Source organism: Aspergillus tanneri, assembly GCF_003426965.1.
Source record: "Aspergillus tanneri strain NIH1004 chromosome Unknown AapTan_8_pilon_pilon_pilon, whole genome shotgun sequence".
Lineage (NCBI taxonomy): Eukaryota > Fungi > Ascomycota > Eurotiomycetes > Eurotiales > Aspergillaceae > Aspergillus > Aspergillus tanneri.
In genome coordinates this window covers 1,244,557-1,266,914 of record NW_022984635.1, presented here as the reverse complement: position 1 = coordinate 1,266,914, position 22,358 = coordinate 1,244,557, and the positions used below count along the sequence as shown (strand labels likewise).

The window sequence follows — 22,358 nt, the reverse complement described above, 5'->3', positions numbered from 1 at the left end:
ATATCTGCTTCGGGTTTCGAAGGGGATTTTTATTTCATTACCCCAGGGCCCGTCCTTCTATCTTTGTCTCCAGGTTGTTCGCTCTTTCACACAACGGCCTACACTTCTGTCCTACTTGCTCCCCTCCTCAAGGCTTGCCATAGTTAATCCTTTTATGTTTTTGGAAGGGTAACTCACAATGGATGCAGCTGCACTTTTATGCAACATTTGCCCCAAACGCCCCAGATTCAGCGATGTGTCTCACTTATTGACTCATGTTTCATCCAAGGCCCATCTATCCCATTATTTCAAACTCCAAGTACGCAGTCACCAGGAACCTCAAGCTGTGGCTTCACTCGATGAGTACGACCGATGGTACAAGTCCAATAATCTGGCAAAACTATTGTCTGATCGAATGTCCTCGAAAGAAGTTCGCAAGAAAAAGCCCCAGGGAAAAGCAACGACACATAAGGGGGCCTCTGCTGCAGGACGGAACAATGGATATAGAGTCCCACCTCCGAGCGTCTGTCCCTTGCCTAGCAGCTCTCTCCCTGATTATCTGGACCCACGGCTATCTGATTCTTCTCTGAAGGAAGATCCAGAGACCGCCAATGGATCTGTAATTGACTCCAGGTACATCTCCCCGGATGCCCATCCGGCCTCTGATTGTCAAGATCATGACGGAACTCAACTTCCTTCACTTTGCACTTTGCCGTCAAAGGACCCTGTCAATCCTATATTCAATCAGTGGAGACAAGAACATGGAACAAATGTTGAGGACGAGATGCAGAGTACACCCAGTTGGTCCGGGGCATTAGAGTTCATAGCAGATAAGGCCTCGCAATCCTTGGATACTCCCTTGAACTACGATCCATTCATCGATGATAACTATGGCGAGATGGATAAGGAGAGGGCAGAAGAAATTGCTAGACTGAAAGGCGTCTTATGGCCTGGGATGGATATTTTCGATTCTGCCACGGAGCAAATGAGACGCAAACGCAACCAGAAGAAAGATGAGAGCATCTTGAAAATGATGGAGAAAACCTCCATGTGTGTCGAGCCAACTGAACTAATCTTTTCACCTACTGGTGTTTTGCGAAAGCAACGTGTTATCTCTGGAAATGTCGAAGACAGCAGCCCCCTGAAAGGGGAGACTCCAGTCCCAAAACGGCGGGCAAATCATGCAAAGCGGGTTCTCTCTCAAACAGATTCTAACATCCATCGTGGTCAGGATAGGAAACGGAGCAAAAAATCAGCTAAACATGATTTAGGGAATTTTGAGGACTTAGATCAGCGAGGCTTGCATATTCCACGAAGTCCTTTTCAGCTGCCAGGACGTTTCGGCGGCCATTCTTCGCGTTGGGATGACACCGATGAACTTGTGTTATCGTTGAATCAGCATAGGAGCAAGTCTCGCAACGAGTTCAGTGTGTTCCGTGATGGGTCAAACCAGCGCAGGCCAGTCTTGAATGACCATTGTGGGGATGAGCTGGTCTCTGAATCTCCGTATCTTAGGCACGACTCATATAACGCGACTTTCCACTCAATGACCTCTAGCAGCTATGGCTCAGACTCAGCCAAATACACAGCGCCTTTTTCTCTTGACAAGGAAAACATCGAACCACTCTTCAGCATTGACGGCCGGATTGACCCTCTTGTGGGCTGGACTTCTCCAGCACCCAAACGACATATAGACAGTGGTGCAGCATATCCACCACAATATTTCTTTGGCGATGCCCAGTGTATTGGCCTAAGTCCTTTCGAAAGCCATGAGAGCAATACAGGATTCTCATATAACCCCCTGGCTGCTTCACTCTCGAAGCTGCCTATTGAGGAGAGTGTATACACTACCGACGCTGACCAAAGCTTCATAACTCAACCTGCGACACGCGCCACCTCGCCAGAGGCGACAATTTCAGATCTGGACGGGGATGATTTTGAGCGGCTTTATTTGGATGGAAGCTCTTGCTAGCCGTCGCAAATGGTCTTTGTTTGATTATTACCCTCTTGATTAATTATTTCGTATCGTCTTTTTCCTTGCTGTTCCTCTGAAACTACAGTCTTGACTTTGGACTGCAAACCAAATCCTACCACGAATTTGCTTGCACGGGTCATTTATATATTGACGTTTCCTCTATACAGATGGACACCGATCGCTATTGTGTGGGAGATCAGTGGGATCATAGCCAGTGTGTATTGATGTGTTAACTAGGCAGCATCCTGTTATTTCAGCTTATACTTATAGACTCATGAAACTCAGAACTATAATTTGCGTTGACAGGAACAATCCACAGAATTTAGAGGCTTAACCTAACTAACTGACCTAGCCCAAACTGGCTGCTTAGATAATCCACTTGAATGACCTTGAAACACGTTCTGGCGCGTTCACGCGTCAAGCTCCGCAAGATGCGATGGGATGGACTTTTGAACAGCTGATCGATTTTTATTATTATTGTTGTTGCTGAAATATTTGAGTGTGTCTAGAGCTGGTAGTTTCTTGCAGGCGAAAAATCAGACTACGGATCGTTAATGGGATTTTTCATACTTAATCAAGTCTTCCCCAGCACTTGAAGGCTCCAGGTATCCCGCCGCCACCTTGTTTCTATCAACTCACCCCATCTTTCCTGGATTTTCAGGCGAAAAACGTTGTCATTTACCGGGATATTTGGTATGGGGAAATAAACAATGCCTCTAAATTCATCTCAATCGTCATCTACTTCGCCTAATCTGAAGCGGAAACAGCCCACCATCGCCAGCTTTTTCACGAGGAAGCCACAATCTGTGCAGTCGAGCCAACAGGACGTTATTGGCAGCGAGCGAGGCATAGAAAATGGAGTGGATAAAGTCAGCACACAGGAGAAGAAGAATGGGAATGAGGGCCACATGATAGATGATGGTGATGACGAAGATATCGTGGCACCTGTGCCCAAGCGGACCAAAAGAAACGGTATCCATTCACAAAGCGATACAAAAATTGTGGACCGTGAAAAGCTTCAGAAAGAGCAAGCTCCATTGTTAAACAGTAGCCAACGAACAGAGCTCTTTCGATTCAATAGCTCGCCCGCTGCCCATGCGGAGAGGGGTGATGCACAGATAAATGAGGAAGAAGCGAAAGAACGACGGAAGGAAAGAGAAAGGCTACGCAAAATGTTTGTTCGGAAGTTAGGTGGACCGGACTGCGCCATTGGAATCGGCCGACGTGCTATTAGTGAGAGTACACCCGCAGCAGAAGAGGCTGCAGAAGGCGATGAAGAGGAAGAAACCACCACAGTCCCTCCGGCCAAGGGGAGGGCTGTGGCAAAGAAAGGCGGAAGCAAACTAACCCCGATGGAGAAACAAGTCATTGAGATCAAGCGCAAACACATGGATACGATTTTGGTAGTTGAAGTTGGCTACAAGTTCCGGTTTTTCGGAGAGGATGCGAGGGTGGCTGCAAAGGAGTTGAATATTATCTGTATCCCTGGGAAATTTCGTTTTGACGAACGTAAGTGCAGAATTTACTTTGAACTGTCATCGACCCTTCCATCCCTCCCAAACCTTTTTTTGGTTGAAAGCACTCTTAGAATTATCCAGATCCTTCAGAAGCACATCTCGACCGATTTGCGTCCGCCAGCATCCCGGTGCATAGACTGCATGTTCATGTGAAACGACTGGTCTCTGCTGGACACAAGGTTGGAGTAGTTCGGCAGATAGAGACCGCCGCTCTCAAGGCTGCTGGCGATAACCGTAACGCCCCTTTCGGTCGCAAGCTCACCAATCTATATACGAAGGCGACTTACATTGACGATGTGGATCGATTGGAAGGGCCTACACATGCGAGTTCGACTGGAGCTTCATTGGCAACTGGATATATGCTTTGTATCACAGAGACAAATGCCAGAGGATGGGGAAACGATGAGAAGATGCATGTGGGAATCGTGGCCGTACAACCAGCTACGGGAGATATAATCTATGATGATTTTGAGGATGGCTTCATGAGAAGTGAGATTGAGACACGGCTACTTCATATCGCTCCCTGTGAGCTTCTTATCCTTGGGGAGTTATCAAAGGCAACAGAGAAAATTGTCCAACATCTTTCTGGCAGCAAAACAAATGTCTTTGGTGATAGCATTCGTGTTGAGCGAGCGACAAAATCGAAAACTGCGGCCGCTGAATGCCATAGCCATGTCTCCAGTTTTTACGCCGAGAAGATGAAGGCACTTAATGCTGCAGATGACGGGCTGTCGAGCGCTCTACTCCAGAAGGTGCTCAACCTACCTGAGCAGGTAACGATATGCCTTTCAGCGATGATCGAACATTTGACAGAATATGGTTTGGAGCATGTTTTCCAGCTCACAAAGTATTTCCAACACTTTTCCTCCCGATCACACATGCTTCTCAATGGGAACACTTTAGTGAGTCTCGAGATCTATCAAAACCAAACAGACCAATCCGCCAAAGGTAGTCTTTTTTGGACATTGGATCGAACGCAAACTCGGTTTGGGCAGAGACTGCTCCGAAAATGGGTGGGGCGCCCTCTGCTAAACAAGCAAAGCCTGGAAGAAAGAATCAACGCCGTTGAAGAGCTGAAGAGCCTCGAAAAGACTTCTCTGGTCGAGCGGATTAAAGGGTTGCTTGGCAAAGTGAAGAGTGATCTGGAGAAGGGCTTGATAAGAATATACTATGGGAAGGTACATACTTACGGCCTTCTGAATTGAGTTCCTCCGATAGTAAAGTGCAAGCTGACAGTATGACCTAGTGCACACGCCCAGAGCTTGTTACTGTCTTACAGACTTTGCAAATGATTGCCCAGGAGTTTGCAGAGTTTAAATCCCCAGCGGATACTGGATTTCTGTCCTCTGTTGTTAGTGATGCTATTGTGTCCCTCCCTACAATCCTGAAAGAGGTCTTGTTCTTTCTGGACAAGATTAATATGCATGCCGCTAAAAGTGACGACAAATATGCGTTCTTTCGAGAGTCGGAAGAGACAGAAGAGATAAGTGAGCATAAACTTGGGATCGGCAGCGTTGAGCATGAGTTGCAGGAACATCTCTCTGTCGCTAGCGAAACCCTCAAGAGGAAAGAAGTGCGGTATACCACTGTTGCGGGCATTGAATATTTGATCGAAGTTGAGAATAGCTCGGCCAATATTAAAAGGGTGCCTGCATCATGGATGAAGATAAGCGGCACTAAGAAAGTCTCAAGATTTCACACGCCTGAAGTTATTCAGCTGCTACGACAGAGAGACCAACACAAAGAAGCGTTGGCAGCGGCTTGTGATAAGGCATACATAGGTCTCTTAGCTGATATATCAGCCAATTATCAGTCTTTCCGGGATTGTGTGCAATCCCTTGCGATTCTTGACTGTTTAATCTCGCTTTCCATTATCGCCAACCAGCCTGGATATGTGAAGCCTGAATATACTGATAATACACGTATCCATGTGAGTCAAGGGCGTCATCCAATGGTCGAGCAACTTCTGCTGGATAGCTATGTTCCCAATGATATCAATTTAGACAGCGACAAAACCCGTGCTCTCCTTGTCACGGGTCCCAACATGGGTGGTAAATCCAGCTATGTACGACAAATAGCCCTCATTTCCATTATGGGCCAGATTGGCTCTTACGTTCCTGCCCAGTCAGCTCAGCTTGGTATGCTCGATGCGGTGTTCACCCGTATGGGCGCTTTTGATAATATGTTGGCTGGCGAATCTACTTTCATGGTCGAACTTTCCGAGACGGCAGACATCCTCAAGCAAGCAACACCTCGTTCACTGGTCATTTTGGACGAACTGGGCCGAGGCACATCTACTCATGATGGCGTCGCAATCGCACAGGCGGTTCTTGATTATGTTGTCAGGTCATTACGAAGTCTCACCCTCTTCATAACGCATTATCAGCATCTTGCCTCAGTGGTACATTCTTTCCGCGACGATGAGCTTCGAAATGTGCACATGCGGTTTACGGAATCAGGATCCGGCAAGAATGAAGAGATCACCTTCCTCTACGAGGTTGGAGAGGGTGTGGCTCATCGCAGTTATGGACTCAATGTAGCGCGTTTGGCAAATTTGCCAGTGCCCCTGCTTGAGGTTGCTAAAGAAAAAAGCGCTGAATTAGAAGACAAAATCCAGCGCCGGAGAGTTACTGGAATTGTCACTGCAATTGGCAATATTATGGGAAATTCACCCAAAGGAGGTGAAGATGAAGCGCTGATTGAACGGTTAATCAGCAGCGCAGAGCAATTGTAATTTATATCAGATAGAGCAGGAATTTCCTTTGCCCAATTCTTTTTTCTCCCTTCTGAGTGCATGTCCAGAGCTCCTTTTGTATGAGTTGATATATGAATTCCTACCTTATATATCTTATTTGGCTACAATGGATCGATGACCCAGCGCTGATTTCGAAAGTGGGAACTGAGGTCAACAAGGCAAGGAACCGGAAGAGTTTCAAGATTATGGATATCTTCTATTTTGTTCGATAATTCCAACCCGACTCCGTCATCCGTCCTGGTACGAAGAAATGTAGGAAAGGCCTCATGATGCAGAAACCAACTTCGGAGGTGCTCTGAAGGGACTCATACACTCATGGGCCACAACTCTTCAAGAGACTAGAACGCGACATGGTCTCGTAACAGCATGAAATCACTCGAACCCGTCAATTTCAAATTTTTTTCTTGTTTCATTTCAGGTTGATCGTTCTTTTCACTCTTTTCTAATCTCCGGAACTTCGACACAGAATGATCAAGAAAACAAGGAAAAGAAACAGTCACAACCGGCATGTCGCATCTCAGTCCATGATAATTTTTTGCCTTCCCGACCTCCCAAAATCATTTCCAACGCACGCAAACGTACATAGCCTCGAGAGGGAAAAGATAAGTAGAACTCGGAGGGGTGAAAGAAATTAGCGGAGACGGCGGGCCTCACGTTCGGATTCGAGCAGGCACAGGATGTCATCGACCCGGACTGTTGGCAGCGGCGAAATGTGTTAGCCTATGCAACTTGCGCCGGTTCGCGTGTTCCCAGTCCACGAGGTCCCTGCGGCAAAAATGTTCCAAGTCCCGATGTTCATTCTGCAATTCGATCGTTGTCTCTTACTCCAACTAATTCCAGTTTCCGAAACTGTGGGACTTCTTGAAAGCCGTTCTATGCCGGGGATCGTTTCTCGGGACAAACGAACACAAGGGGATAGATTTTGGGATAATATAAAATATCAACACGGGGTCGCATACCTGGGCCCTTGACGTTACGGATGATGCTGCGAGAGGTATCGTCCATGAATTCGACGCGAACCTGGGTGACACCACCACGGGAGCCTATATCAAGAATCAGACTTCACACACGGGAATCTCTCATGCGCGCAAGATTTCGAGCCTCAAACTTACCGGTACGGCCAAGGACACGGGTGACCTTGACGAGCTTAGCGGGCTGCTTGCTGGCATCCATCTTGACGATAGGGCTTGACGACAGCGAGGATTGACGGGAAGGAGGTGTAGATGGCGAGGGCGGCAGAGGTGGAAGTTGAGGCCGGCGTGAAAATGGAATTGAGGATTTGCGGCTTGTGTGGGCTTGGGTTTCTGTTTTGGGCAAGACTTTACGCGAGGGTTCAGGGCTAATCGACACCTGAGCCGTTCGGCATTACTTTTTCTGCCATAAATAATAGGCACCAAGGCACCAAGTGCTCTTAGGCCATTTCCGACTCTCGCGATACATTCATTTTCCTCCAGCTTCACCCTTCTCTTATTGAGCCCCAATTGTCCCTCGTTCTGATTCGGAATCCCCCTGTCACCTCATTGCTACTTTCTTTTTCATCTCCCTTCCCCCCCTCCCCTTCTCCCATTGTATCTCTGGCCAGAATCCTTGCCATTACAAGTGCCCAGCGCATTGATCGTCAGTGAACATGGATCTCGTTAACCAGTGAGTCAATCAACTCCTTTGTTCCTTCCATATGATCTTCTTGAGTATCTGTGCCTTGTCCGTTTCAGTTCCCATCACTGACCATTACTCCCCATGTTAGCCTCGAGGGAAGACTTCTTTTCGCCGTCCCCAAAAGCAAGTGCCCCTCATGACTCACCGCTATTCCGCAATATGCCATCACCTCCAGGTGAACCGGGAAAGAACCAGCAGCTAACACGATGACCTCTTCCAACAGAGGGTCGACTTCAGCAAGCCACTTTAGACCTCCTGGCAGGGTGCGACATTCAGTTTCGTCGTGAGACCCGTCTGGATATTGCTCTGGTCAAGAACCTTCCCATTGCCCTAATCTTCCTCCCCGCCGCAGACATTCCGACGTTCGTTGGCGAGGGTCGCGTTGATCTGGGGATCACCGGCCGCGACCAGGTCGCCGAACATGACGCACAGCTGCCCTCGGATGAAGTATCCGTCGTGGAGGAGGTACTGGATCTAGGATTCGGGGGTTGTAAGCTGCAGGTGCAGGTACCCGAGAAGGGCAATATCACGGAGGCAAAGCAATTGGTTGGTCGAAATGTTGTCACCAGCTTCACGGCTCTGGCAGAGGCCTTCTTCGCCGGCCTTGAGAGCGAGGGTGATGTCAACAAGCTAGCACGTCCTGGCGGTGGATATAACCTACGCACTAAAATTAAGTATGTCGGTGGTAGTGTTGAGGCTGCTTGCGCTTTGGGTGTAGCTGATGGCATTGTCGACCTTGTCGGTTCGTTATACGAAATGACTAGATCATTGTGCGTGGGAGTGCTAGCTGACTCTTGATCACTGCTACAGAATCCGGTGAAACCATGAAGGCTGCTGGCCTTAAAGCCATCGATACAGTGGTTGAGAGTACCTCTGTTCTGGTCAAGTCCAAGAATACGCAGAATCCTCTTGTGGAACTCATCGCTTCCCGCATTCGTGGTGTCATTAGTATGATCCTGATCTCTGCATGTCTTTCTTGGACCCGCTAACGATGCTTTTTTCTTTTCTCTCTACAGCAGCGCAGAAGTACGTTCTCTGCCATTACAACATTCCTCGCTCCGAACTGTCGACTGCTTCTGCCGTTACCCCCGGAAAGCGCGCTCCTACGGTTACACCCCTCGAAGACGAGAACTGGGTGGCGGTCAGCTCAATGGTCGAGAAGAAAAAGATCGCCACAGTGATGGACGATTTGACCAAGGTGGGCGCGACAGATATTTTAGTTTTGACCATTGACAACTCTAGAACGGATTGAGATGTCTCCCATTCTCCTTTTTTCATACTTTTTTTTCTTACTTATGATGCTGGCATGTGGCGTGCTGCGTTTTCTTTGTATCGTTTCTGTCCTCGGATTTATTTGTTTCTTGGCATATGTGTTTGGAAATTCTGTTTAATCTTCTTTTTCTCTCCTTTTTCATGGATATTCTGGGACAAGCGGTATAGATTAACTGTTTGCAAGAGATGAAATTATACAGGACGGTGGTCTAGAATAGGAATGAATGTAGATTCAATCCGTATATATTTCTCTATTTAATGTGTGTTGGTTATACATGTGCACCGTAATAATATACAAGGTCCATGGCAAATGCGTATGATTTTTCTATATAGACCAATATGTGTTGAAGCCGTCGGTATTTCTCGTGAACCGTACTATCATCATCATAACAAGTTGACAGAGTAGGGTAGGGGTATCGCCTCCAGAAAACCAAGAGGAAAAAAAAGGAGAGGGAAAATTTCGAACAAGGAAGTGAATAAAAAATGAAACAAACGCTTAGGAAAGGTCGCCAAGTCCCACTCTCTCTCGTCGCCCACGAAGCAGAGCTTGGAGACATTGACCAACCCCCTCTAAATCCCCTAACAGACCAACATGGCCGCGATCACTCTTTACTAGACCACCTTTGATGATCCGGTATCCAGGCGGCAGCATGGCGGCCGACGCAAGACAGACACCGTCACCGGCCGCAAAGGCGAGATCATCGTAGGTGTCCTGATGCTTGATTTGTTCGCGCGACCAAACCCGAGCGCCGTACACCGTGGGGACGGACTTGCCGTACAGGACGGCGAAGGGCGGGTAGCTGTTGCTGGAATGGTGGGAGGGGTTGAAAGCGAGTTCCTGCTTGAAGCGAAGGACCTCGGCAAGGGTGCGCTCAAGATAGGAGAAAGCTGCAGCGCGGGGGATGGTGATGGCTGTAGTGGCCTTCACATTGGATGAGCCCCGCATATGGGATGTCGGTCCCACGACGCCGTCGATGTTTGGGGCTATAGTTGAGACCCTTTCGGCAATGTCGGATGTCGGACCCAGGAAATTGTGGGTGGTTTTCTGGCCGGGAGTCTGCTCGCCCTCACTGGCTCCACCGGACCGGGGTGATGCCGGATCAGCTGCGGTGTCATCGGATGACAGGCTCTCCTTGCTGCTAAGGACGGTGGAGAAGCGTTTACCGAGACGAGGAATATTGTCCATAAGGGCCATGCCCTTCGGGGTCATCGGTGGAAACGCCGGACTGATACAGGGGGAGAGACGATATTCATCCCAGGCCTCGGCGGAGAAGAAGTCCACACGATATTCTTCTTTGGTACGTTTGTCGATGAAGCAATGGCCGTCTTCGGGGAGAAGGGCAAAGCTAGTCCGGAAGGTGAAATTCACCTGCGCCGTGAGGACCCGGGAACTGAGGAGCACGTCATCCCCGTTGCGGAGCGGACCTAGAATGTTCACACAGTGTTGAGGGACCCCGGCGTAGACGACCCCCGCGAAGAGTTCTGGCCGCTGGTTAACGGCGTGGCGCGTTATTAGGCCTCCCAGGCTATGGGCGATGACATACGCCCCTCGTTTCTCCGGTGGCACGTCGGATGCGTTACATGGCAAGCCCTCAAGGAATTTGATTAGCCTCCGCGAGAGAAGATGCGGGCTTAGGCGCCAATCGTAGCCGTAGTCCCAGACACGGAGATCCCCCTTAACCGCATTTTCACATTTTTGGAGACGCTTCAGCAACCGTCGACATATGTCGACTGGCCCAATATGGGAGAGTACGCCCGATGGAATAATAGTCTCCTCCATTCGTTCCTCATCCTCTGGGTTCAAGCCCACCTCAAGATCTACTCTGCGAAGATTGAGACCGACTTTCATTGGAACCCATAGTTGACGCTGAGGTGGTTTTGCGGAGCGTAGAACGGACCCCCGGTAACCCCCCATGACCACTACATCTCCAGTCAGTTCGGACATCGCCTCATTCAGGACTGGAAGCAGTGTGTTGGAATTGGAACGCGGGGAATGAGATCGAGTCTGAGTCGAGATTGGTTCCCGTAGCACTTTCCGATGGGATGGCGGATCCGTAGCGGTCTTGCGTTGGATGGATTCATTGAGGAACGGCCTAGAACCCCAGTCGTTCCGGAGTTCCTGCAGGTTAAAGCTAGGCATGCTAAGGAAGCGGCTGCTCGAATCCTGTAGACTGTCCTTGATTGCCTTGAACCGACTGTTGACTTGCGAATGCACGTTCTCATATCGGGGTCGCTGGTCGAGGGAGGACGCGGTGGATGTCGCTCTCAAATACAAGGACTGGTCCGACGACGATCTCCGTAGGTTGGGCGGACCCCCCGAAGCCGTTGCACTAAGCCGGCGGGAGTACGAGTGTTTTGCTCGAATTGGCCCACCGAGGGGATTTAAATCGGTGATAGGTTCGTCCACGATCACTGTATCGGCGTCCAGGTTGGTAGACGATCTCCGTCGTGGTGGTGTCTTGTATGGGTGTTCCTCCTTGTTCAGCGGCGGCGACCTGGGCGGAGAAGGCTTCGGAGATTGACTCGGGGTCGGACGTTGGGAATTGCTAGAAAGAAATGGAAGTGTTGGCCGTCTGGTTAGAGCCCCCAAGTCCGGGAGGAACTTCTTAAGACTACGGTTGGCTAAACTATCACCAGACCAGGCCCGCGGCCGTAGCGGTATGCCATTCTTCAAAATCGACCGGGTAAAACTAGATCGGTGGCCCACGTTCTTGGTTAGACCTGAATGCAGCCCATTCTCGTCAGCCCGCTGGCTAGTTTCTAGCAAGACCTCTTCTGGCTCAGCTGTGATTTCAGAGACAAAGAGGCCGTCCGAGTCACCAACGTCTGGGATGGGCTCGAAATAGCCACCGTTGCGTTCCATGATGCGGTTCTTCTCCTCAGCAGGCGTGAGACGGGCCTTCATGCGACTTTGCGCACGGCCGATACTGATCCCAACCATTTCGTCCGCCTCATCTTGCCGGGCAGCGTCCAGCCCTGGGAGGCCTTGCTCCTCGCTGTCAGAACTGGAGTTTCCGAGGGGAAAGGACTGGATGAGGGCCGGCGAGGGGCCCACGACGGCATTGACCAGATTATGGTCTTCTTCCGGTACTGCCGGGACAGCCATGGCTATGGGGTCAATGGAGAAGTGGATGATGATAACGAGTACGAGGTTTACACCATACAAGGAACAATGGGGAAGTCCAGGGGCCGGAAGAGTTGGAAATAACCCAACGGGGCCAAAGAAAAAAAGCAGGAAAGAGAAGAAACCAGAGTTAATCAAGAAGAAGAAGAAGAAATGGAAAATAACAATAAAATAAATTTTGAGAAGAATGAGAAATTTGGACTAGACCATGTCGTCACATGTGAAGACTGAAGACACACTAGAGTCGTATTCGTACGCCGTTATCCGCTGTGGTTCCCACTTGGATCGATCGATTAAGTGATAGACCATCGTTTGATTGATTCATTGATCATTCATGATTCCAAGCTACCCATCGTGCTGTTGCTGTGCGAAGAGAGAGAAGGGGAAAAAAAAAAAAAAAAAGGGCCGGTTCCACAGCACAGCCTTCGGGTAGTCCGGATAAAGCTTCCTGAGGGGAATTTTGAGTTGGGGCGAAGAGCTCTTCGTACTGAAAGTTATCCATGGTTGGACTCTTGGCAATATTTGCTCCAGATAGTCTTAGGATAGTCTTCTATCTGAAGGATTGATGATACATTGTTGATACAGAGAGGTGGATAATGGATGGACGTGAAGATCGATCGATGGAGATGAGGCGAAAGGTGGACGGGGCTGGTCCGTGATTGGCCCATACAAAAAGAAGAATTCATTAGGGAGAGACTTGTTTATATCCAACTTCTTGTTTGATATTCAACGTCTTGTTTTATTCCCAACTTCTTGTTTCATTTCAACTCCCTGGTTTGTTTCCAACTCCTTGTCTCAGCTCAAAATAAGCATCATATTGATATTGATATTGATATTACTCCGTACTAGGAAAAAAGTCATATTATACAATCCCCTGCAGTTCGTAACATCATGACTCGTTCTCATTCCCCACAAATCCTTCATCTAAACTGACCGGACCGCATCTCCTGCTCGCCTTTACTCGCAATCTCTGCATTCTTTGCCGCACCTTTTTCATCGCCAAACGCCTTATCTAGCGCTGCCATTAAACCCCCGCGTAGTAATTCTCCCGCCCCCTATATCAACCTATTAGCGCCTCTTCCATCCATCGTTCTATGGAAAAGGAAAACCCACATGAACCTCTGCGAAGAGGGATATGGCGCTGTGGCCGAGTTCTTCCCCTTTCCGAGCCAATTTGGACCCGGTCGCATGTGACTCCGTAGAAGCACCGTAGCCCCGTCCGGTGGCATCGCTTGGAGGGTTCGAAGTTCCGTAGGTATTGTTATTGTCGCTATAGGGCGGTGCTGGTTCTTGTCCAACACGGACTGTATCATATCCAGGTCCCGTCAAATTCCCTGAAAGGTTGGTGCCAGCCATACGGATGTCCACGCGGGAATCATGCTGGTAACTCATATTAAGTTGATGCGTGGATGGTGCCTGTCCAGTTCCCAGAGCATTGGAGCTAGGGCTGGGGACATGTCCAACCTGTGTTCTAATTGGGGTTGAAGAGCTATGATCCTGGCCGGACACACCAAAGGTGGAGGTGCGATATAGGGGTTGAGTGCTCATGATGGCGTAGTAGTAATTACAACAAAAGAAGAGAACGATACGCTCTGGACGAAATTGATTATGCTAAAGAGACGACGGGGATTGAATTGGAGTGAGTGACGTAGCTTGAGTATATAAAGGCTGTGATTGCCTGACGTCGTTGCCTAGGTCAGACTGCGGAACTGGCAACGTCTGAGGGAGACAAACCACTGGGTCAGATCAAACTCATAAAAAATAGCGAGCTCTTTCTGTGGTAATAAAAGCATTCATCTTATACTTTGTTATGAAGACCCCGACTCCATTGAATTGCCTGAACAGCCAAGAGTGACTCGCACAGCTCTTCCATGTCAGGTGATCATCTTATCGATAATGAGCGATTACATCATCTATGCATAATAGTGCATAGTTAGTCAGGTACTTGCATAATTTTAAGTTAACTATGACTCTGACTAACAAGTTAAGCAGTAACTATCTCCCCTTTCTGGAATTTCTTGCTTCTCAAGAGACGAAAACAAGAAAGACAGTCTTTGCAGGTTGGACCGTTCCTCATGAGTGGAGAAGAGCTATTCACTCTCTTCCTGTTTGAGCCATGAGTTGGCCCCCATGATCATAAATCATGAATGCCCGGCTAAAAGGTTAACATCCGAGGCTCTTTTCTGCCCCCATCTCTCATTTATTGCACTTGGTCTTCCCCACGGGGTCGTTGATTCCATCCATCAACTGAACTGAATCGACTCGATCCATTATGCCTATATTAAATAATCAGATCATCTACGCCAATACGCCCTCCCCGGCTATTGACCCTTCCTTATCGAACGGCACCTTCAAGCTGAACACCACCACCATTCCCGACTATGTCCCCGATGACAAAGTGCTGGTGCGCGTCCACTACCTTTCTCTCGACCCGGCCATGCGACAATGGCTCACCGCTAAGCGGTCCTACATTGCCCCCGTTGAACGGGGCAGCATCATGCGCGGCCAGAGTATCGCCCAGGTAATCGGCGTGGGCGGCGGGCTGAAGTCCCAATACCAGGTTGGAGACTGGGTGGTCGCATACTCCGGCTGGCAAGAGTATGCACTGCTGGGTCCCAAAGAGGTAGAGAAAATCACCATTCCGCCGGGATGCAGGCCCACCGACGCCATGTCAGTGTTCGGAGTGACCGGTTTGACTGCATACTTCGGGATGACCGAGGTTGGGCAACCCAAGGCTGGGGAGACGGTGGTCGTCTCCGGAGCGGCTGGCGCAACGGGCATGGTTGCCGGGCAGATTGCTAGGATTCTAGGTGCGAAGAGAGTTGTCGGGCTGGCCGGGAGTGCGGACAAGTGTGAGTTTCTACGTACGGAGCTGGGCTTCGATGCGGCCATCAATTACAAGGACAAGGACTGGAAGAAGCAGCTGAAGGATGCCACCCCGGAGTACATTGACGTCTTCTTCGACAATGTCGGGGGTGAGATCCTCGATGCATGTCTGGCTCGGGCCGCACGAGACTCTCGGTTTGTCATCTGCGGTGCTATCAGTCAGTACAACGCGGCCAAACCCCAGGGGCCGTCCAACTTCATGACCGTCATTGTAAGTCTTCCCTTGTCCCATTCATTCTTCTATCGTGCGAGAATCAACTCCTAACAATGGATGTGAGCAGTCACAACGGGTGACGGTGAAGGGCTTTATCGTTTTCGACTACGCGAAGAAGTATCCGGTCGCATTGAAGGACCTTGCCACGTGGTTGACGCAGGGCAAAATCAAACGCAAGGAGCACATCATCCCCGGCGGGCTGAAGTCGGCACCGCAGAGCTTGGTGAGCCTGTACCAAGGGGCCAATACGGGCAAAATGATGGTCGAGGTGGCTCCGGTGAGTGAGGCGATCGCAGCCAAGGCGAAACTATAGGCACTGGCCTGTTCCATGTATCTGGTAGCATGGTGTATTTAGCCTCTCACCAAGGGGGGCGATGAAACATATTATTATGTTCTAGAATAGCCTAGTTGATCAAGATGAAGCCTTGTTGACGCTATGCACCATCTCAAGCATATACAGCCAGGTTTGATCCTCCGGTAGGCAAAGCACGTTCTATCAATGTTCCAGCAGAGTGGTCTGCATATTCGCGCGAACAATATCACCACTAGTGTGTTGCCAGTGAGATGACAGCCGAAGAAGAGCGACGGAGCGCAGAAGAGTACCATCTCTAGGGAACGGCATGAACCAAAAGGCTACGGCTGGATGGCCGGGCAAAGACGTGTTGACTGCAGGCCTGACAGTAGATACATACTACAGTATATGCAGGTAGGTATCATCATAAGCGTATTTAATCTCTACCAACCATTCTCTCCTGCCTCACACACCTGCACGTCATACATCCATTCGGACCGGAGCACGTCGTTGATCTCGATCCGCCGGCTATGATCGGGATGTAGCATTGCATAGATAACATTACACCGGTGCTTCTAGAAAAGTGCGATTAGCAGGCGCGTCTTAAAAGCTCAGAGACGAGAGACAAGGACATACCTCCCCTAGCGCTTCGATCGGAGGATAACCATTACTTCGCTGACGTCCGCGAATATATGCCATATAGCCACCGTCTTCATCCTCACAAGCCATTCGCCAAAGTAAACGCCCACATCTCATTGCCATATACACCAGTCCCGCGGCCCAGACATCACCCGGCCTATGATCGTGTACATCGTCATCACCATCACCACCACCACCACCACCACCACCACCACTACTACTACTACCACCACCATCAGTGCTGCTGAATTCCTCCGGGGGAAGATAAGCGATGGAACCGAGCAACTTCCGCGGTGGTGCATATTGACCCGTATTGGCAAGTAGAGACCGACGTATCCAGTTGCCGTGGTTCTTTGCTGTCTTCTCATCGATTGGGGACCACTGTGCGCTGCCAAAGTCCGCCACTTTGACGGCACCGTTGACTGTGAGAAGGATATTCTCCGTCTTGATGTCGCAGTGCGCAATGCCATGGTCATGGAGATAGGATAGCGCGCGCATGATCTGCTTGAAGAAACAGTCCGCACTGCGAACGGGCAGATTCCGATCCGATGTGGCGATTAGGGTGTTGAGGTCTCCTCCGGCACACAGGTCCGTCACTAGACATAGTTCCCCGCGTTCATTGAGCGGGGCGTCGACGGCCTGGAGGAGGTTGGGATGAGAAACGGCCGAGGAGAGAGTCTGTTCGAATCGGTGGGCCTGGGTGATGGCGACGCAGGACGAACGACGGAAGACCTTGACCACATAGAGCCGTTGGTATGGACTGCAGGGAGGTGATTGCGCGTAGATCCTCACACAGCTGTGAGAACCGTAATGGAGGATTTTCCTGCATGTGCCGTACTTCTCGGAGAAGGACAATGGCGAATCCAGCAGGGTCTCTCGCTCGGAGACACTGCCATCGTCGTTGGGGGACCAACAGCATTTTAGAAATTGGGGAAATGAGATCCTGCCCAGCAGGGAAGATGGTGGTTTGGGTCCACGAGGCTCTATTTGGTGAGAGTGAAGGCAATCATCGTGTAGTTTGGCCATCTCCTGATGGTTTTGGATCCCTTAACGCAGATACCTAAAGAGAGAGGGAATAACCCCCTCCCACTCCCATATATATTAAACCGAGTCATCTGGTACCTGAATTGCAACGCCATTATTCTTGAGAGAGACACGAAGTGGTACGAAAGAAATGCCTCAGCGGCAGGATTGGGTGGGCAGATTAAAAGCCGCACGGAAAAGGAAAGGCACCACCCCCCTTCTCTTCCCCCGGCCTGTGCACCTGATCATTTCATCGTCTCTATTTCTCCTTGATCCAGATAGTTAACTACTAACTAGCTAAGCTACTTATTTAATGCTTCTGTCTTAGGCAAGGCTTGGAAAGGCTTGTACTCGGCTGTTCTTTCCATCTCCCTTCAGCCGGTGTTATCGATCTAATGCAACTCCAATCCAATTCGCCTCACGCCAATGCATGCTCTTCATTTGGAGGCGTTGTCGTCCCCCAGGGGCCTATAAGACAGCCCAAGCCTGATCTTTCTTTCCCACCATCAAGTAGGCTGAATGTTAGCGGTTGACAGCAAACGGCGTGATATTCAATGACGAGAATTGAAATGACTGGTTCCAGCGAACCCCAACGCTCTCTCGACTTGACCCTGGATGCTGCCTGCAAAGCCGCTGCGAGACCGAGTGGCATTCCCGGCTGCACGGTACAGTTTCTAGACGCGAGGAGGGAGGAAGATGTGCAGAATCTGGGGATTTCTCATGGCCCATGTCTTTCTAGAGCGTGAGCCAATCTTTCGTACACTCGCGACAACGACCAACCCCGAGCACCGAGAGAAGCTCCAATGGACGTGTCAACAAGAATTCGCCCGGCTGGCCGCTTCCAACATGACAATTATCACAAGGAAGGCTGACGGAACCATTATTGCGGCCGTGATGGCCGGCCCGTGACAGAAAAGAGACGGTCCCTACCCTTCACCTGCTGGTCTAGAATCCATGTATGAGCTCTTTGACCGTCTCGACGCGTCGTTTGCAAACCGGTCGGCACAGACCCAGAAACAGAAGGATAAGAAGAGGAAGGTCTTTGAGCTCTTGTTCGGGGGAGTAGACGGCGACTTCGAAAGCCGCGGTCTCGTGCCGGATCTGATATGGATTTCGCTCCTGTACGCCAATCACCAGGGCTACGAGGAGGTTATCGTCAAAGCCACCAGTCGATCCAGCAATTGCTCCCAAGAGGGGGCTTTGTGACACTCGCCGAGGTGCTCTATCGGGACTACGAGTATGGTGACTCTCGACCGTTTGCGCAGATTCAGTTTCCCACCTCAGCCAAACTCATGTGGACGAAGCCAGAGACTTTCTTTCGGCGATATCTCAATCCCCTGTCGCGGCGCGCACACCTATAAGTATCTTCTCTTGTCAACATCATACATACCCTCGTTGTGGAATTCTCCGTCAGTGGTGTCCCCCAAACTTTCTGTGTCTGCTCATCTTCATCTTCATTCCTCCAAATTGGAGTCATTGGCTGAAGTCATCAAATTCAATTGTCATGTTACCTACACCTGCGTACAAAACTCTTACAATCCAAGACCCAGAACGTACCACAAATATATATGCCCGTATTTGTATACTATAAGCATGCGTGTAAGCTACCCGACACGTACAGCCGTCCATGCATGCAGATACCAATAGAAGAGTCGTACAGGGGTACCGTTGGTAGAATCAGATGGAACATCCTTGAAGATCCTCGAAGCAAGAGGAGAAACTAGACCCAAAAGAACGTCCAGAGGATACATAAGACAAGCCAGGGATTGATAGAAGGCGACTAGGCATGTTCACTGATTATTTATAGCTAGGTGATTCAATCAATGCGCCACCCCTTCCTATCCTCGCACCTTGCCTGCCTCCCGAACTTCCGTCATGAACCCATCCTCATCGCCGGCACCCGTGAGTATCCAGTAGTCCCCAGTACCGGCATTGGCAAACTGGCCACCACCGAACCCAGTCGAAGAGGCTGTCGGAGCACTATGGCGCTCCTTCGGTTTCGTCCCGATATTCCGTGGGCCCCATCCCAGGATTTTTTGGACCGTGGTGCGGCCTTGGTCATCCGGGTTGATAAACCCAAACAATTGCGGCTGCAAGCAGCCAAGAATTGCGACTGCAGCGCGAATCAAAATCCGGTCTCCTTCAAACACCCAGCAGTCCCACACGCGACTAATGCGCTCCAAGTCGAGACCGTTCGTGAGAAGGGAGCGGAACATGGGCTCCCAAATTTCTTCGTCGGTGAGCTGAAGCGTCTCGTAGAGATGGGCGGCAAGACGAGGGAATTTATAGCGAAGCGTCGCAGACGCTAGGGAATAGGTACGGCTCATAGCCCCCCGATCGTATGTGAGGAAGGCCACAGGCAGTGGCCGGTTGAGGGCGTTGGCCATGGCAAGAAACGCCGACGCAGGAGTTGGGAATTGAAGGACAAGAAGGGCGGCGATGGTCTATAGATTCGTTAGGATCAAGGCATACATATCGCCCAGGAAGCCACTTACGTGAAGTCCACTGACGTAACCCACATCGCTCCGATACATAGAGTATGCTTCAAGCACGTCGATCAGTGTATCGCGTAGGGGACCCCTTTCTTGGAAGAGCTTTAAATCTGGAAATGCTTTGGACACATCTGCTTCGATGATTTCAAACCACTCTCGCATCCTTTTGTTGCTCTCCCCGGAATCTCCACCAGGCCTCGATTTCACATCTTTGGCTCGTAGTAACGCCTTTTTGAATGTTTCCTCGGACAGAGCCAGCTCATTGCCGATGGCACGTTGCCAGGTAGATCCTCGGGCTCGCGGGGGCACTCCGCGCCACCAAAGCTCTCGCGTACGGGTTTCGGTGACGGCATGATCCCAGTTCGGATACACGTACTCATCCCAAATACGTTGAAGGGCTTCCCGGGTGTTGTCTTTCTCGCACATCGCCGAGGCGGCCTTAGCAGCCTTGCGCTTATCTGCTACATATCAGTCTGCTTGGTTTCCCAAATGATTTGGGGTACGTCGAGAGTAAGCACCGACCTGCTTCCCGTGATTGCACCATCATCCTCTTGTATTCCTTCAAGTGCCTCCGCTCCTCCTTCTGGTCTTTAGGAGGAAGCCAGCTTGGCCGCGTTCGTGTTAGGACCTTCTCTTTTTCTTTGCTGATTGGCAAAGGGTCGATCATTATGTTGGACTTCTGCAGGGGAGGTAGCTCAATGCCCTTGGACCCTCGCTTGGAGTCCGTGCTTGATCGCTTCGAGGACAAGGCAATTTGTAGGCTCTCTCCTCGCTTGCGCTCGTGTTCGTCAGCATGGAACTCTAGAGCCTCCGTTATTATTTTCGCCTCCTCCGACAGATCAGACATCATGGTATTATACGAGTAAACACGTGGATTTCGTGGGGATATCTGGCCGCGTTCAGGGCCTGCAGAGGCCGATCGCGTACTCTGCCGGCTTGACCGAGATGCAGCTGGGGATTTGGCTGCTTGTGACGAAGGAACGGCTGTTTCTGAGACTGAATGTGACAAGGGCAAGGGCCGAGGGCCTGGGCTGCGGCCATCCGGACTAGCATCTCGGGACGGTGCACGATCCTGCACTGGCCGTGGAGATATGGGCACATTCCACAGACTTGCGTCCTCCGGAAGCTCTTCATCCGAATCATGATACTCCTCCTCTAGCTCCCTCAGAGACTTGCGATTCGGTTGCCAGGATTGTTTGCGGTTGAGAGGCGGTCGAGCATGGTCTGGTGACAAGGACGTAGATGGTGACGAGTCTAGGTTTGATGACAGCCGAAGTGGTGAGGTGGATCGTGATCGACGAGGTTTGGGAAGTTGCAACGGCGATGATGCGATGCCGCTAAGATCACGCTTGCCCCCAGTCTTTATTTTAGAGACCCCGCGAGCCTGGAGACCCAGCGTGTTGCCGGTCTGCTTTTGCAACGGCGGGTAGGGGCTTTTCATCTGTTTGGGGGCTGCTGTCAAGTCGCGTGTCGTGGCAACGGGAGACTTGGCCTGTAACCTGGCTGTTGAAGACCGTACGAATCCGCCGGGTCGCCCATATACAGGATTATCCTTAAAGGACAGGTCCGCATCATCGTCCAAGCCGATTTCTTCGAAGTTTGAGATATCAGTCAAGATGCCGTCGGTGCCTGACAGCTGCGATGAGGAGCGAAAGGAGGAGGATTTGGATGATTTGGACCCGGATAGCTCGGGCGGCGAATTGGGACTCGTGCAAAGGGTTGTCATCTCGCACCGCGAATGACGATTAGTTCGAATAGATCCTGAAACCCACGGCAGGGGAAGAGACACGTCCGACGCGAGCAAAGAGTCTGAAGGTCGAAATTAACTATTAAAATATAATCGGTCGCGCAGCGAGTAAAGAAAGTTGCTCAAGAAAAAGATGAATTCACAAAACGATAGACGAAAGGACGGCCTAGGCCGAAGTAGTAGAAAAGTAATATTTATTTCGCAGAGCACTGAGGCCCATCAACAACCCGTAGACAATTGGTTATCTACCCAATCCCTTCGAGGTAGAGCCCGTTGCAGGAGGATTCCAAAAGATGGGGAGCGAGAGAAAGTCCAGAAAGTCGGATCAGTAGTAACGAGGTAGTTGAGAGTGGTAAGGATCTGAGACGAAGAATGGACCAACCCAACAACAATAACAAAGGAAATCCAAAGCGAAAGGAGGGAGAAATGTTGGAGTAAGCGAAGGACAGGAACAGGAATGAGAAGAAGCGGAGTGAAGGATGGGGGCAGTGAAGGGGATGGGAGGTTTGGATCAAATGAAATCAACCGAAATGAAGCCGCAAGCGTGACCGGCGATGGCCTAAGGCTTACACTTCTGCTCTAGACTCTGGTCAATCCGGTACGTACCTAGGCTAGGTACTCTGGAGGTATTCTGGAGGCGCTGCAGGGGCCTCAACTGTGCATTGCGATACTCCAAAGATACTCGTGGGCTGGATGCGTCCAGACATACGCATACCTCTAAATACACATCTACCTAGGTACGGAATAGATAGTCCTTTATTCCACAGTTGCTGGCTTACAGTACTAA

General features: G+C 50.3%; 10 protein-coding genes across 10 annotated transcripts; 5 read left to right on the top strand and 5 right to left on the bottom strand.

Moving 5' to 3' along the window:
* Positions 1-178: 178 nt before the first annotated feature.
* On the top strand, positions 179-1,951 carry ATNIH1004_011038 (uncharacterized protein; the record flags this gene model as incomplete). The annotated part of the gene is made up of 1 exon (XM_033575604.1): positions 179-1,951. The coding sequence occupies one exon, from the start codon at positions 179-181 to the stop codon at positions 1,949-1,951; it is 1,773 nt and encodes a 590-aa protein (XP_033421459.1).
* A 713-nt stretch (positions 1,952-2,664) lies between these two features.
* On the top strand, positions 2,665-6,205 carry msh3 (mismatch repair protein MSH3; the record flags this gene model as incomplete). The annotated part of the gene is made up of 3 exons (XM_033575603.1): positions 2,665-3,463; positions 3,553-4,649; positions 4,718-6,205. 3 exons carry the CDS (start codon positions 2,665-2,667, stop codon positions 6,203-6,205), a joined length of 3,384 nt encoding a protein of 1,127 aa, XP_033421458.1.
* A 652-nt stretch (positions 6,206-6,857) lies between these two features.
* Positions 6,858-7,399, bottom strand: RPS28A (40S ribosomal protein eS28; the record flags this gene model as incomplete). The annotated part of the gene is made up of 3 exons (XM_033575602.1): positions 6,858-6,919; positions 7,186-7,269; positions 7,339-7,399. The coding sequence occupies 3 exons, from the start codon at positions 7,397-7,399 to the stop codon at positions 6,858-6,860; spliced, it is 207 nt and encodes a 68-aa protein (XP_033421457.1).
* A 564-nt stretch (positions 7,400-7,963) lies between these two features.
* On the top strand, positions 7,964-9,134 carry HIS1 (ATP phosphoribosyltransferase; the record flags this gene model as incomplete). The annotated part of the gene is made up of 4 exons (XM_033575601.1): positions 7,964-8,057; positions 8,106-8,624; positions 8,693-8,830; positions 8,899-9,134. The coding sequence occupies 4 exons, from the start codon at positions 7,964-7,966 to the stop codon at positions 9,132-9,134; spliced, it is 987 nt and encodes a 328-aa protein (XP_033421456.1).
* A 516-nt stretch (positions 9,135-9,650) lies between these two features.
* Positions 9,651-12,260, bottom strand: ATNIH1004_011034 (uncharacterized protein; the record flags this gene model as incomplete). Its single annotated transcript, XM_033575600.1, has 1 exon — positions 9,651-12,260. The coding sequence occupies one exon, from the start codon at positions 12,258-12,260 to the stop codon at positions 9,651-9,653; it is 2,610 nt and encodes an 869-aa protein (XP_033421455.1).
* A 938-nt stretch (positions 12,261-13,198) lies between these two features.
* On the bottom strand, positions 13,199-13,826 carry dprC (the record flags this gene model as incomplete). The annotated part of the gene is made up of 2 exons (XM_033575599.1): positions 13,199-13,333; positions 13,392-13,826. 2 exons carry the CDS (start codon positions 13,824-13,826, stop codon positions 13,199-13,201), a joined length of 570 nt encoding a protein of 189 aa, XP_033421454.1.
* Positions 13,827-14,550: 724 nt separating this feature from the next.
* ATNIH1004_011032 (NADP-dependent oxidoreductase) lies at positions 14,551-15,691 on the top strand (the record flags this gene model as incomplete). The annotated part of the gene is made up of 2 exons (XM_033575598.1): positions 14,551-15,375; positions 15,446-15,691. 2 exons carry the CDS (start codon positions 14,551-14,553, stop codon positions 15,689-15,691), a joined length of 1,071 nt encoding a protein of 356 aa, XP_033421453.1.
* A 99-nt stretch (positions 15,692-15,790) lies between these two features.
* Positions 15,791-17,335, bottom strand: ATNIH1004_011031 (uncharacterized protein; the record flags this gene model as incomplete). Its single annotated transcript, XM_033575597.1, has 3 exons — positions 15,791-15,871; positions 16,144-16,245; positions 16,307-17,335. 3 exons carry the CDS (start codon positions 17,333-17,335, stop codon positions 15,791-15,793), a joined length of 1,212 nt encoding a protein of 403 aa, XP_033421452.1.
* Positions 17,336-18,286: 951 nt separating this feature from the next.
* ATNIH1004_011030 (uncharacterized protein) lies at positions 18,287-18,538 on the top strand (the record flags this gene model as incomplete). Its single annotated transcript, XM_033575596.1, has 1 exon — positions 18,287-18,538. One exon carries the CDS (start codon positions 18,287-18,289, stop codon positions 18,536-18,538), a length of 252 nt encoding a protein of 83 aa, XP_033421451.1.
* Positions 18,539-19,170: 632 nt separating this feature from the next.
* Positions 19,171-21,550, bottom strand: ATNIH1004_011029 (putative TBC domain protein; the record flags this gene model as incomplete). The annotated part of the gene is made up of 3 exons (XM_033575595.1): positions 19,171-19,776; positions 19,828-20,282; positions 20,347-21,550. 3 exons carry the CDS (start codon positions 21,548-21,550, stop codon positions 19,171-19,173), a joined length of 2,265 nt encoding a protein of 754 aa, XP_033421450.1.
* Between the last annotated feature and the right edge of the window lie 808 nt (positions 21,551-22,358).